Source organism: Bos javanicus, chromosome 16, assembly GCF_032452875.1.
Source record: "Bos javanicus breed banteng chromosome 16, ARS-OSU_banteng_1.0, whole genome shotgun sequence".
NCBI classification, from domain to species: Eukaryota; Metazoa; Chordata; class Mammalia; order Artiodactyla; family Bovidae; genus Bos; species Bos javanicus.
Window position 1 is genome coordinate 40,762,890 of NC_083883.1, and position 12,217 is coordinate 40,775,106.

Consider the following 12,217-nt stretch of genomic DNA (forward strand, 5'->3'; position numbering starts at 1 on the left):
AAAAGACTCTGATGCTGCGAGGGATTGGGGGCAGGAGGAGAAGGGAACGACAGAGGATGAGATGGCTGGATGGCATCGCTGACTCGATGGACGTGAGTCTCAGTGAACTCCGGGAGTTGGTGATGGACAGGGAGGCCTGGCGTGCTGCGATTCATGGGGTCGCAAAGAGTCAGACACGACTGAGCGACTGATCTGATCTGATTTAAAAATAAAAGGATTATGTCCTTCAAAAGTGTCAGTACCACATAAGATAAAGACTAAGAACTGTTCCAGGTTAAAGGAGGCTGAAGACACAGGACATGGTCTTAGACTTGATTCTGGGCTTGGGGTTGAGGAGGGGAGGGAGAGTGCTGAGAGGACACTACTGGGACATAGATTATTGTGTCAGTGTAACATTTCCTCAGATTGTTAATTGTAGTGTGGTTGTGTAAGAAAATATCCTTATTCTGAGGAAATACGTACAGAGATACTTCGAGATATATTACACGCAGTGGGGAAAGAGAGGGCCATGAACTTGCTGTGAGAATGGCAAATGATGGGACAAATGGGTCACAATAGGTAGAGAGGGTTTGTGGTTGTTCTTTTTACTATGTTGGCATTTCTTCTGAAAGCTTGAAATTATTTCCAAATAAAAAGTAGGGGGTAAAAGATTGGGATTTCCTTTTCTCTAGATAAGGTGTTGATTAATCCGCTCAAAATTTTTAAATTATTGTCAGTGATTTCCAATTTTTGTATACTTTGTCCCAGTTTTGTTATTTTTCTAGAAACATCCATGTCTTCTGAGTTTTCAAATATATTAGTATATGTAACTGTTAATATTTTATGATTTTAAAAAGTATGTCTTGCCTGTGGTTATTTCATGCTTTTAGAACATATTTTGTTAATTCATATCACCAACTCTCCTTTACCAGTTTTTCCAGAGGTTTGTCTTTTTAATATTTTCCTTGGAGAACCAACTTTTGGTTTTAATCTTTTGGTTTGGTTTTCTCTCAGTGATTTCTGTCCTTAAGAGTCTTCCTTTTTTCCTTAGATTGAAACTGTCCTTTATCTTCTTGAGTTGAAAGAGGAGCTCTTTTGTGTTCAGTTTGTCTCCAGATATGCTCAGAAGGATAGCTTTCCTGCTGCTGTTTTACCTGCATCCTACCTACCAGTTTTGACCTGTAGTCTTCTGCTCTAATATTTTGTAATATGCCCTATATTTTCCTCTTTAATAAAAAATTATTCTGCTTTATAATTTAGTTTACAGGTTTTAGAAGGTGGTTAGCTTTTTCTATCCTAAATGACACTCAAATGCAAATTTTACAAGACTTTTAATTACATTTACTCTAAAAGTTAATACCTTTCCATGTGAATGGTGAATCCATGCCACATTAGCGGGGTGGGGGCGGGGAGGTGACAAGAAGAGACAAGTGTCCTCTTATTTTCCAGATTCTATTTTTTGAGTTTGTGTGTTTGTGTGAGGGGGTGGTGGATGGGTGGTTGAGTTGGGGAGGTAGTGGTAGTGGTCGAGGCAGGAGATGGGGCTGATGGGAAGAGGAATGAAAAGTGATTGAATTTTGTTTCTGCTGTGTGCTGCAAAACAGTTCCCCTAAGAACCCTCATTAGTAAGTATTTGTTAAACACCTAATGTTTGCAGGTTTTGGCTATGTGGGGAGGGGCTAAAGTAGTTAGGGATATGAAATTGATTCTCAAAGAGTTTAAGTGTAAGACGATATACTTGGCTCACAATCAATTTCATCAATAGTAATAGAGTCTGAGGGGAGAGTGTCAGGGGCTCACAGGGGCTCCATTTATCTTGCTAGTTGTGATTTCTGGTGCTGAATTTCTTAAAACTTTTGAAAGTAATTTCATCAGGCTTGGGGTTTTCACAGTACAGTTTTTGAAAGTTGCTTCAGTAGTATGGAATCAGATCCATTTAGTCATGCAGCAAAGTGCCCTCAGCTATTTTAATGTGACCCAGTGATTCTTAATGATGGGGCATGCGTATCTAATTCACCTGGGAGAACTTGTTGACAGTAAAGAGTGTATTATAGAGATTCATTGTTCTTCAGTGTAGTTGGTGTGGGTTTGTGTTATTTCATTTTACTTTGGTGATTTAAAATTTCTTGACAGTTCTTAGTTGGTGATCATTTTTATCTATTTTAGGCTTTTTTCTTACACACAAAATTAAGGATATCTTTGCAGGTCTGTCTTTAATTAGCATCTGTCTTTATATAGGGACTGATATATTAGAGGTAAACAGTGATACTATTGATAAGGCTACTCTATAGCTTTATCAATAGGGTAGATAAGCTAATAATGTATTACATACTAATGTCAGGTATACTAGGGTTCTTCAGAGAAATAGAACCCACTTTATATGTAAAATGAGATGTTGAGTCACACGATTATGGAATCTGAGAAGTTCTACTGTCTTAAAGCTGGAGACTGAGGAAACACAGTGGTATAATTCAGATCAAGTCTGAACGCCTGTTAACCAGTGAAATAGAAGATATAATCCCAGTAAAAAGGCTAGACATGAGACGCCACAGCTCAGATAGTGAGGCAGGGGAAAAAAGGGCGAATTCTTCTGGTCAGTCCCTTAAAGGATTAGATGATGCCCACTCATATTGGGGAGGACAGTCTACTGAGTCCACTGATTCATATCTTGTTGTTGTTGTTCCGTTGCCAAGTTGTGTCTGACTCTTTGCAACCTCATGGACTGCAGATTCCAAAGCTAATCTCACCCCAAAAGCTCCTAACTTCAGATAATGGAATTTGATTATGTGATAGTAAAAATAAGTCTCATGAGATTTAATGTCTTTTGGCTGTCTTCACACTAACTGTGAATATTGGGATTTATATATACATATACACATGCAGAATTACTGATGATAAAAGTAGTATATGCTCATAGTAGAAATTTAAAAAGTATAGAAAAGAATAAAGAAAATAAGGGGGCATAATCACCAAAATTCTAACACCCCTAGTTTTGAATATCTGAAACTTTTTGTTGTCCCAAATGTGTGTATATATACACTGACAAATACAACTACAAACACCCATGTGAGAAACAATGCAAAAATCTGTCAATAAAGAAATGTTTAATAAATAATGATATATCTATATGACAATTTGAATAAGTAATATATTCTTATGGCTCAAAATTCAGAAGACTTAGAGTATTAAAAAGTGAAAAATATCCATCTATCCAGTCAATCAGTTTTCCACCCTGGAGGCAACCACGGTGGTGCTTTTTTTCCCTTTTGTTTTTAATTCTTTCAGAGAAATTTATGGACCTACAAGTGCCTTTAGTAAACATGTGCGCACATAGTAGCATACTATATGTGTATGTTGTTATGTACTTTGCTCTTTTATTTGATTTTAATTTTTATCAAAATGATGTAACAAAAAGTCAGGTAGCTCTACAAGGATTTTTGTTTATTTGCTTTTGCAAAGAAGTCAGTCCTTCATCCCTCTTTCCTCATTTTTCCTTTCCAAGGAAACCACTTTGATCTTTTACCTGATGAATTTTGTTTACTTCTTTGTCTCTAAAATAATTGTTTTAATGTCACTTTTAGGTATGTTACTGCAAATGATCAGATTCTCCTGGTAATGTAGTTCAGTCATAATTTGGATTAGATCAGTATTCATGACTATAAATGATACAGCTGAGCCATGTGGTAAAACATGGTTACTTTTCCTTTTTCTGTTCTACTTTTCCATTTTCATGGGGCTAATATTTGACTTGTGTTTTCTTATTTTTCTCTTTAATTACAAATTATCTGCTAGTTGTGTAGATCTGTTCTTGAGATTTTCAGAGACTCCTCTAAGTTGTGCTGTTAATTCCGTCCTCCAAAAGAGGACTCTTCCAGAGCTTCTGATGACCTCCAGTTTAGTTTCGGTTGCCCTCTTTGTGTACATACAGCTGTCATCCATGAAATTCTCTTTGCAGTCACTCTGGGAATTCTCTTTTACTCTTTCATCTCACTACTATATTGTTGTAATTATTGTGGTTTCTTAGATGTCTAATTTCCCCACATTAAAATCTTATTGACTATTCTGTTTATATTGGAGAAGGCGATGGCACCCTACTCCAGTACTCTTGCATGGACAATCCCAGGGACAGGGGAGCCTGGTGGGCTGCTGTCTGTGGAGTCGGACATGACTGAAGCGACTTAGCAGCAGCAGCAGCAGCAGCATGCTGTTTATATGAACTTTAGAGTCAGTTTGTCTAATTTTTTTAACGCTTTCTTTTTTGCAACTTCAGTGTGTGGTTTTCAGATCTTCCATATAACTTTGAATTGTGTAAAACTGACTCTTTTTTTTTTCAGCTTAAAATAATATCAATTTCAAATATTTTTACTATTAAGAACACAGAACACATATGTGTGTTTGTGTAGAACATTTCTCGCTAAGTTTATATTTGGTATTTTATTGTTTCTATTATAAATGGGGACTTTTCTTCTGTTAACTCTTACAACTGGTGGTAATGATTTGAGCAGAGTATCTGTTGATTTCTTTCTTAATTTTATACCTGCTGCTACTGCTAAGTTGCTTCAGTTGTGTCCGACTCTGTGCAACCCCATAGATGGCTGCCCACCAGGCTCCCCCATCCCTGGGATTCTCCAGGCAAGAATACTGGAGTGGGTTGCCATTTCCTTCTCCAGTGCATGAAAGTGAAAAGTGAATTCGCTCAGTCTGACTCTTAGCGACCCCATGGACTGCAGCCCACCAGGCTCCTCCTCCGTGGGATTTTCCAGGCAAGAGTAATGGAGTGGGTTAGGAATATTATTTTATACCCAAGTCTTCTTTTAACACTTTTTAGTTTTCCAACCATATAAACTCATTTGCAATTAATGATAATTTTACTGTATCCTTTCTCATTTTTATACTGCCTTTGTCCTCATATTATGTAATACTAGTGATAATGGACATTATTGTCTTGTTTCAGATCTAAATAGGGGTATTTCAGTTTCTTCACTGATTATGATAGTGACTCTTAGGCTTATGTGTTATGCATGTACTATGTATTCCCCATGTTAAATATCTACTTATTACTATTTTATTAATTTCAACATCTTGATGCCTGCATAAATTTATCAAATGTCCTTTGGTGAGGATAATCTTGAGATTTCTTTTCCTTGGTATTTTTGCATAGCAAAGTAAATGTATTTTAAACCATTTTGGAATATCAGAGCTAAACTCTACTTGACCATAACAGTGGTGTGTTACATCTTTGGTATGTTAATGGAGATTTTTTCTTTTTTATTTTCTTCAGAACTTTTGTGTTTGATTCCATATGTATTATTAACCTATAGTATTTATATATATGTACTGTTTCCATTAATTTTTGATATCATTGTTACGTTCCCTATAAAATAATTTGGAAGCTTTACTTCTATACTTTGAAATAGTTTAGGTAGCTTCAGCATTATCTGTTCTTAAATATTTGGTAGAATTTAGAATATCAGTGGCATCTGGAGCTTTTGAGGAGGTTAGCTGTTTGTCAGCTTTCTCTGTTCTTTCTGTGATAATTGTCAGATACTCTTATTATTGTGAAGTATTTCCTGTTTTACCTTTGTGAGATTAATGATGCCTTACTTGCAGTGCTGATAACACTTTATATTTTTCTTAGGGTATTAAATAAAAAAACCTTTGTCTTATGTACATTTGTCTTCATCATTAAATTGTCAAATTGTCAAGAACATTAGGATAAGAACCATCTATGGGTCTATTGCCTCAAATTCTAGTTCATGGTATGGAATATGTTGTTTTAACAGCCTTACTTTTTTTTTTTTTTTTGATGGTGTCGGTGGATGTTTTACAGGCTTCCCAGTTGGCATGTGTGTTGTAAAGAGAGTTCTTCAGCTTCATCGTATTACTCTCAAGATGACAATTGTGCACTAGAAAATGAAGATGTACAATCCCAGAAAAAGGTACCATAAATAAAGATGAAGTTGTAATTTGTGTATTAGCTTTCTGTCTTCTCAAAACATTTGGAATAAAAATATTTCAAAAATACTGTGACATTATTTTTGATGGAGATTTATAATTTTCTTTGCTATACTTTGAGAAGTTACTTAGGTAATTCTGAAATTAACCTAAAAATATTTATTTATTTATTCTTATCGCTTGTATTTGGAATATTGTAGTCCTACAGTATGGAGAAGGCAATGGCAACCCACTCCAGTACTCTTGCCTGGAGAATCCCATGGACAGAGGAGCCTGGTAGGTTGCAGTCCATGGGTGGCTAAGTCGGACACGACTGAGTGACTTCACTTTCACTTTTCACTTTCATACATTGGAGAAGGAAATGGCAACCCACTCCAGTGTTCTTGCCTGGAAAATCCCAGGGACGGGGGAGCCTGGTGGGCTGCCGTCTATGGGGTCGCACAGAGTCGGACACGACTGAAGTGACTTAGCAGCAGCAGCAGCAGCAGTCCTACAGTAAGGAGAAAAATAGTGCCTGTTCAGAGAACTGAAAACTAGGACTTTCTTTTTAATACTTTAACTACTTAAAGTGTTTCTAAAGAAACCTGAGTCTTATAAATTAAAAACTATTAGAAATGAGAATTATAGAGAGAATCTGAAATGATTGGCTATGTACTTTGTTTCATACATTTGGGTAGAGTGAATAGACAGAGGCCAAAAAATCTGATGGTCTCTAAATAGTTTATTATTTTATCATTTTAAATGGTAAAAGGTGGTTATTGACTTCAGCTAGATTTGGCTCCCCCTCATCCCCCCCGAAAATCAATGTACTTATTTTAAATTAGAGGAATAATTTATACACACTGTAAGATATTCATCTTTGTATCCCCTTCCCATCCCCAAAGGAACCAAAATTTGCGTTTCTTGTTAAAACACTCAGACCATTTTCTTTGGGTGTAGATACATCATAGCTCACAAATTAATGTTTTAATTTTTAGTAAAATGTCATAAATATTGCACAAGTTGACTTCCCCTCTTCCCCAGCAATATCTTGTGGATACCTTTGTATGTTACTGTATTATTTTGAATAGCTACATTTTTATTCCATTATATGGATGTGTTAAATTTATTTAAGTACTTTTTTGATTGAGAGGCTCTCAGCTGTGTTTATATGTGCATGTTTGTATCTGCATTTGTGTGTGTGTGTGATTGTGGATGCATAAACTTTAAATTATATGCTTGGGTGTTTTCTTTTTTTGGCATGATGTTTAGAATGGATTTATATTTCTGAGTTATACAGGATCTGTTTCAAGAATAGAGCAGTTAAAATTTTGAAGACTCTTGCTGGATACCTCTCCAAAAAAAGTGTGATTGTATGCTTCTATGCACAGTCTGTAAGACTTAAAGCTAATCTCTTCTTTGATGAGAAATAAGACTTAAATGTTAAGAATGATTTAAGCAAAGCGTTAAGGAAGGGGAAATAGACATTCTTTCAGTAAACATTTGGTTACCTATTATGTTCTTTACAGGGTTAGAATATGATGGATATGAACTTTGCTTTTATGAAACTTGTATGCTAGAATATACATTTAAAGACAATATATCTGAAATTCTAACTTAACAGTATCAAAAGAGATGACACAAAAAGCTATAAGCGTATATATTTACCAGATATTTACTGATCTTACTGTGTGTCTAACATACAGTGCTGGGTGGTAGGACTAAAGTGCGTATTAAGAAATCAAATGTAGTGTATGTTTGGAAGGCAGCTATGCTCATTACTATACCACTAGTGTACACATGTAGTATACATTTGAAGTGAAGCAGTAAGGAGAGTAATACATGAAGGAAGACAATAAGCATGGAAACAAAATTATTAAAATCACAATCAAGTGTTTTGGTTGTATAGAAAGACAGTCTTAATATTGCTTCAGGACTATTTTGTGAAGCAGTTTCATCAGTCGGCCTTTTCTTTGTTGCAATATAGGATGAAAGAGGGGGACCTGTCAATGCTGAATTATCGGGAAAAGTAGGTTCAAGCTTACCTGTTCCTCCAGAAGAAAACAAATTAAAAGATGATTACATTGTGAATGTACAGGTAAGATTTGTTGCTTTGATTTTTTAATGATATGGCTTTTCAAACCACTTTACAACATAGAATACATTTATTTGGTCAACATATTGTGTATTTTTTTTCCCCTTTCTTTTTGTGATACCATGCAACAGAATTACCAATGTAATAGTAAATGTGACCATTTTCCTTGTAGTATGGGTTTGGCTGTAAATCTTTCTTTTTAGGTTCATTTTGGCTCAGTATAATTTATCTTCTCTCAGGTTTTCAGCTGTCAGGGGACATTTTTTCTGACTTAAAGTATTTGTATGTAGAATACAGAATATTTTGATACCAAATTTTATCACTTAGTGTGGAATATTAATAAATAATCATTAATAGATTATGTTTTTTCCCCTTTTCTCTGATATTATATCCTAAGTATTTTTCATTTTGTATACCAGCTTTTATGAAATATGTAAAACTAGACCAGAGTGTAAGTTGATCAGAATGCTGATACATCTGGAAACCATTTAATATCAGGAATAACTGAAGAAACTGGGGATGTTTGATCTGGAAGGAAGAAGGACTAAGGAAAAACTAAATATCTTAAATATTAACGAAAATAAATTTCAGCTTAAAAGGAGGGAAAATGCTCTTAAAAAAAACACAGAGTTATTTTATTGGGTTATCTAGGGAGATATAGTACATTGCATTTTAATGAATTTTGGAGGAGGTTTGGAAAAGATTTATGCGTAAGAGTAAGGGAACAGTGATCTCTGTAGCCCTTCAGTTATATGTGTATCCCAAACAGTCTTGCCATTGTTCATTTTCCTGAATTTTCCTCATGGTATCCTCTTATTCAAATATATTGAAGTGCTTACTGCATCTTTAGAGACCTGTGCTGTTCAGTACAGTGGCCACTAGCTACCTGTGGCTCTTGTGCATTGGAAATGTGGATAGTCCTAGTTGAGATTTGCTGTAAGTATAAGATTCACATCGATTTTGGAGACTTAGTATTAATAAAAGAGAAAAAAGAGTGTAGAATATCTTATTAATTTTTTATGTTGAATGATAATGCAGTATTTGATAATAATGTGATAGTTCTTTTCTCAAAGCCTCCGTCATAAAATACAAACTATTTGTATTCTTTTGCTAACTTTTCATTCCAGTGTAAATTCCTCAAATGATCACATTTCATTTTATATTCTTATTTTATAAAGAATTTTTGTTTTATATCACATTATTTATTTTATGTTCTTTTATATTTATATTCTTCTACATTTTTATTTTATATCACATTCCTTATTTTATATTCTTCTGACTCTGCCTCTTATTTTCTTTCTGCTGCTGTACTGCCTTCTCCTTTTCTTCAAAGTCCTAGTTCTTCTAGTTCATAGTAGTCCTTAGTTTCTCTTTTCTTTGAACTGAGCATGAGTACCTCTCTCTCATTTGATACTCACTTAGTAAGTATTGTCTACTGTGTGCTAGGTACTAGTACATGCGAGGCACTAAGAGCATGAAGATCAAGAAAACATAGTCCGTACTCAAGACATTTATAATGGAATTGAAGAAGAGAGATAAATAAGGGCAATTGAGGTGTTATAGATGCTGTGATTAAAGTCTATACAGATAACAGTAGAGGCATAGAAGAAGGGGAATGGCTAATTCTATATGGAGTTGGTTGGTGGGGGAAGTACTTATAAGAGGTTTTCAAACATAAGTAGGTATTAAGTACATTTCAGATTATGTTTTGGAAGAGTGAAACAACATACAGTCCTTAAAAGAGCAGCCAGAATTGTGTATTGCTTTGTAATGTTATTTATGCATGCCTTGTATTGTTATTTCTTGATACACATTATCTTCTAAACTGCTCAGGGACAAAAAACTATGTGGTACACTATTTTATACTAGTTTAATATATACTATTATATATTAAATTCTAGTATATAGTATTTTATACTAATAAATAGTAATGCTATTTAATAGATACTGTTTCATGTATTTACATAAGATTTCTGTGTTGCTATAGGATACATTAAGGTAATTATAGTAAGAAATTTTGTAGGTCCTGATACAAAATAGGAAAGAAGAAAGATAAGCTGCTTTGTCCTGGTTTATGAAATGCTATGACAAATCTATAGAGCCTGTATTGTAATATGAGATGTATTCCTTAGGGTGTTTGTGTTAGAAGAAGGGACTTTTATAAAAGTAATTTTTTAATGAACATTATATTGTTACTTTTGAGACATACTTTTTATAATATCATCTTCAAATAAAGAGAGAATTTGTTAATCCCAACATTAAATACAACTGACTTTTTTAGAAACAGGATACGGAGTCAAAAAAGTTAAGTCCATCTGTGACTGAGACACTCCCTACAGTTGATGTTCATGAAGATCCTTCCAGTGTAGTTGTGGACAGTGAAAATACTGAAAATATTTCCAGTTCATCTACCTCAGAGATCACTCCAATCTCAAAACTTGAGTAAGTCATTACAAAGAAAAAAAGAACATCATTAGATAATGACAGAAGAATTTCTTTGATACTGAAATTTGACCTTTAGTCTATATAGCAGACCTATACAATAATGCATTTGTTTTGTGTTTTTTTAATGATCTTACGGCATAATGAGTATTTATACTTCTGTCTAACTCAGGGAAGCTGATTGTATCCCAGGCATGAATTATCTGCATAATATAGGTAAAGTGAGATTCTTGTTTAAGAAACATGGTGCTTAACTGAATAATCTTTCCTATAATTATCAAAAATTCCAATGTCAGAGTATTCATTTCCATTAAGTATTACTGTGTTATTCCATTCATAATATGTCTTTGTATGATAGCTAACTTTTTCAAGCTTGATAATAAATATTCAGAATATTTAGATATATTTGGAATATTTTGTTTCTTTTTCTCTCTTTTAAAAATGTTTTACAGCATTTTTAAAGGCTACTTTCCATTTTCAGTTATTACAAAGTATTGGCTCTATTCCCCGTGTTTTATACTACATACTTGAGCCTGTCTTATACCCAATACTTTGTGCCTCCCACTCCCCCACCCCTATTTTGTTCCTTCCTTCAGAAAAGGAAAGAATACCCATTTGAATGCAGAGTTCCAAAGAATAGCAAGGAGAGATAAGAAAGCCTTCCTTAGCAATCAGTGCAAAGAATTAGAGGAAAACAATACAATGGGAAAAACTAGAGATCTCTTCAAGAAAGTTTGAGATGCCAAGGAAACATTTCATGCAAAGATGAGCACAATAAAGGACAGAAATGGTATGGATCTAACAGAAGCAGAAGATATGAAGAAGAGGTGGCAAGAATACACAGAAGAACTATACAGAAAAAGATCTTCATGGCCCAGATGATCACGATGGTGTGATCACTCACCTAGAACCAGACATCCTGGAATGTCAAGTCAAGTGGGCCTTAGAAAGCATCACTACGAACAAAGCTAGTGGAGGTGATAGAATTCCAGTTGAGCTATTTCAAAGCCTAAAAGATGATGCTGTGTAAGTGCTGCACTTAATATGCCAGCAAATCTGGAAAACTCAGCAGTGGCCACAGGAGTGGAAAAGGTCAGTTTTCATTCCAGTCCCAAAGAAAGGCAATGCCAAAGAATGTTCAAACAACTGCACGATTGCACGCATCTCACATGCTAGCAAAGTAATGCTCAAAATTCTCCAAGCCAGGCTTCAATTGTACGTGAACCGTGAACTTGCAGATGTTCAAGCTGGATTTAGAAAAGGCAGAAGAACCAGAGATCAAATTGCCAACATCCACTGGATCATTGAAAAAACAAGAGAGTTCCAGAAAAACATCTATTTTTGCTTTATTGACTACGCCAAAGCCTTTGACTGTGTGGATCACGACAAACTGTGGAAAGTTCTGAAAGAGATGGGAATACCAGACCACCTTACCTGCGTCCTGAGAAATCTGTATGCAAGTCAGGAAGCAACAGTTAGAACTCGACATGGGACAACAGGCTGGTTCCAAATTGGGAAAGGAGTACGTTAAGGCTGTATATTGTCACCCTGCTTATTTAACTTATATGCAGAGTGCATCATGCGAAATGCCAGTCTGGATGAAGCACAAGCTGGAATCAAGATTGCCGGGGGAAATATCAATAACCTCAGATATGAAGATGATACCACCCTATGGCAGAAAGTGAGGAAGAACTAAAGAGACTCTTGATGAAAGTGAAAGAGGAGAGTGAAAATGTTGGCTTAAAGCTCAACATTAAGAAAACTAAG

The 12,217-nt window shown here is 35.0% G+C and overlaps 1 protein-coding gene across 7 annotated transcripts in view; it reads left to right on the forward strand.

The window, feature by feature from the left end:
- Window positions 1-12,217, forward strand: part of SUCO (SUN domain containing ossification factor) — an 89,371-nt gene that overhangs the window by 17,452 nt on the left and 59,702 nt on the right. For all 7 annotated transcript variants that reach the window (XR_009729925.1, XM_061382645.1, XM_061382646.1 and 4 more), the window contains exons 2-4: window positions 5,810-5,918; window positions 7,901-8,011; window positions 10,290-10,450. Coding sequence is in view for 6 of the 7 variants with exons in the window: in XM_061382645.1 (XP_061238629.1) it covers window positions 5,810-5,918; window positions 7,901-8,011; window positions 10,290-10,450 (381 nt within the window). In the remaining variant the exon portion in view is untranslated. The remainder of the gene's footprint in view (window positions 1-5,809; window positions 5,919-7,900; window positions 8,012-10,289; window positions 10,451-12,217) is intronic.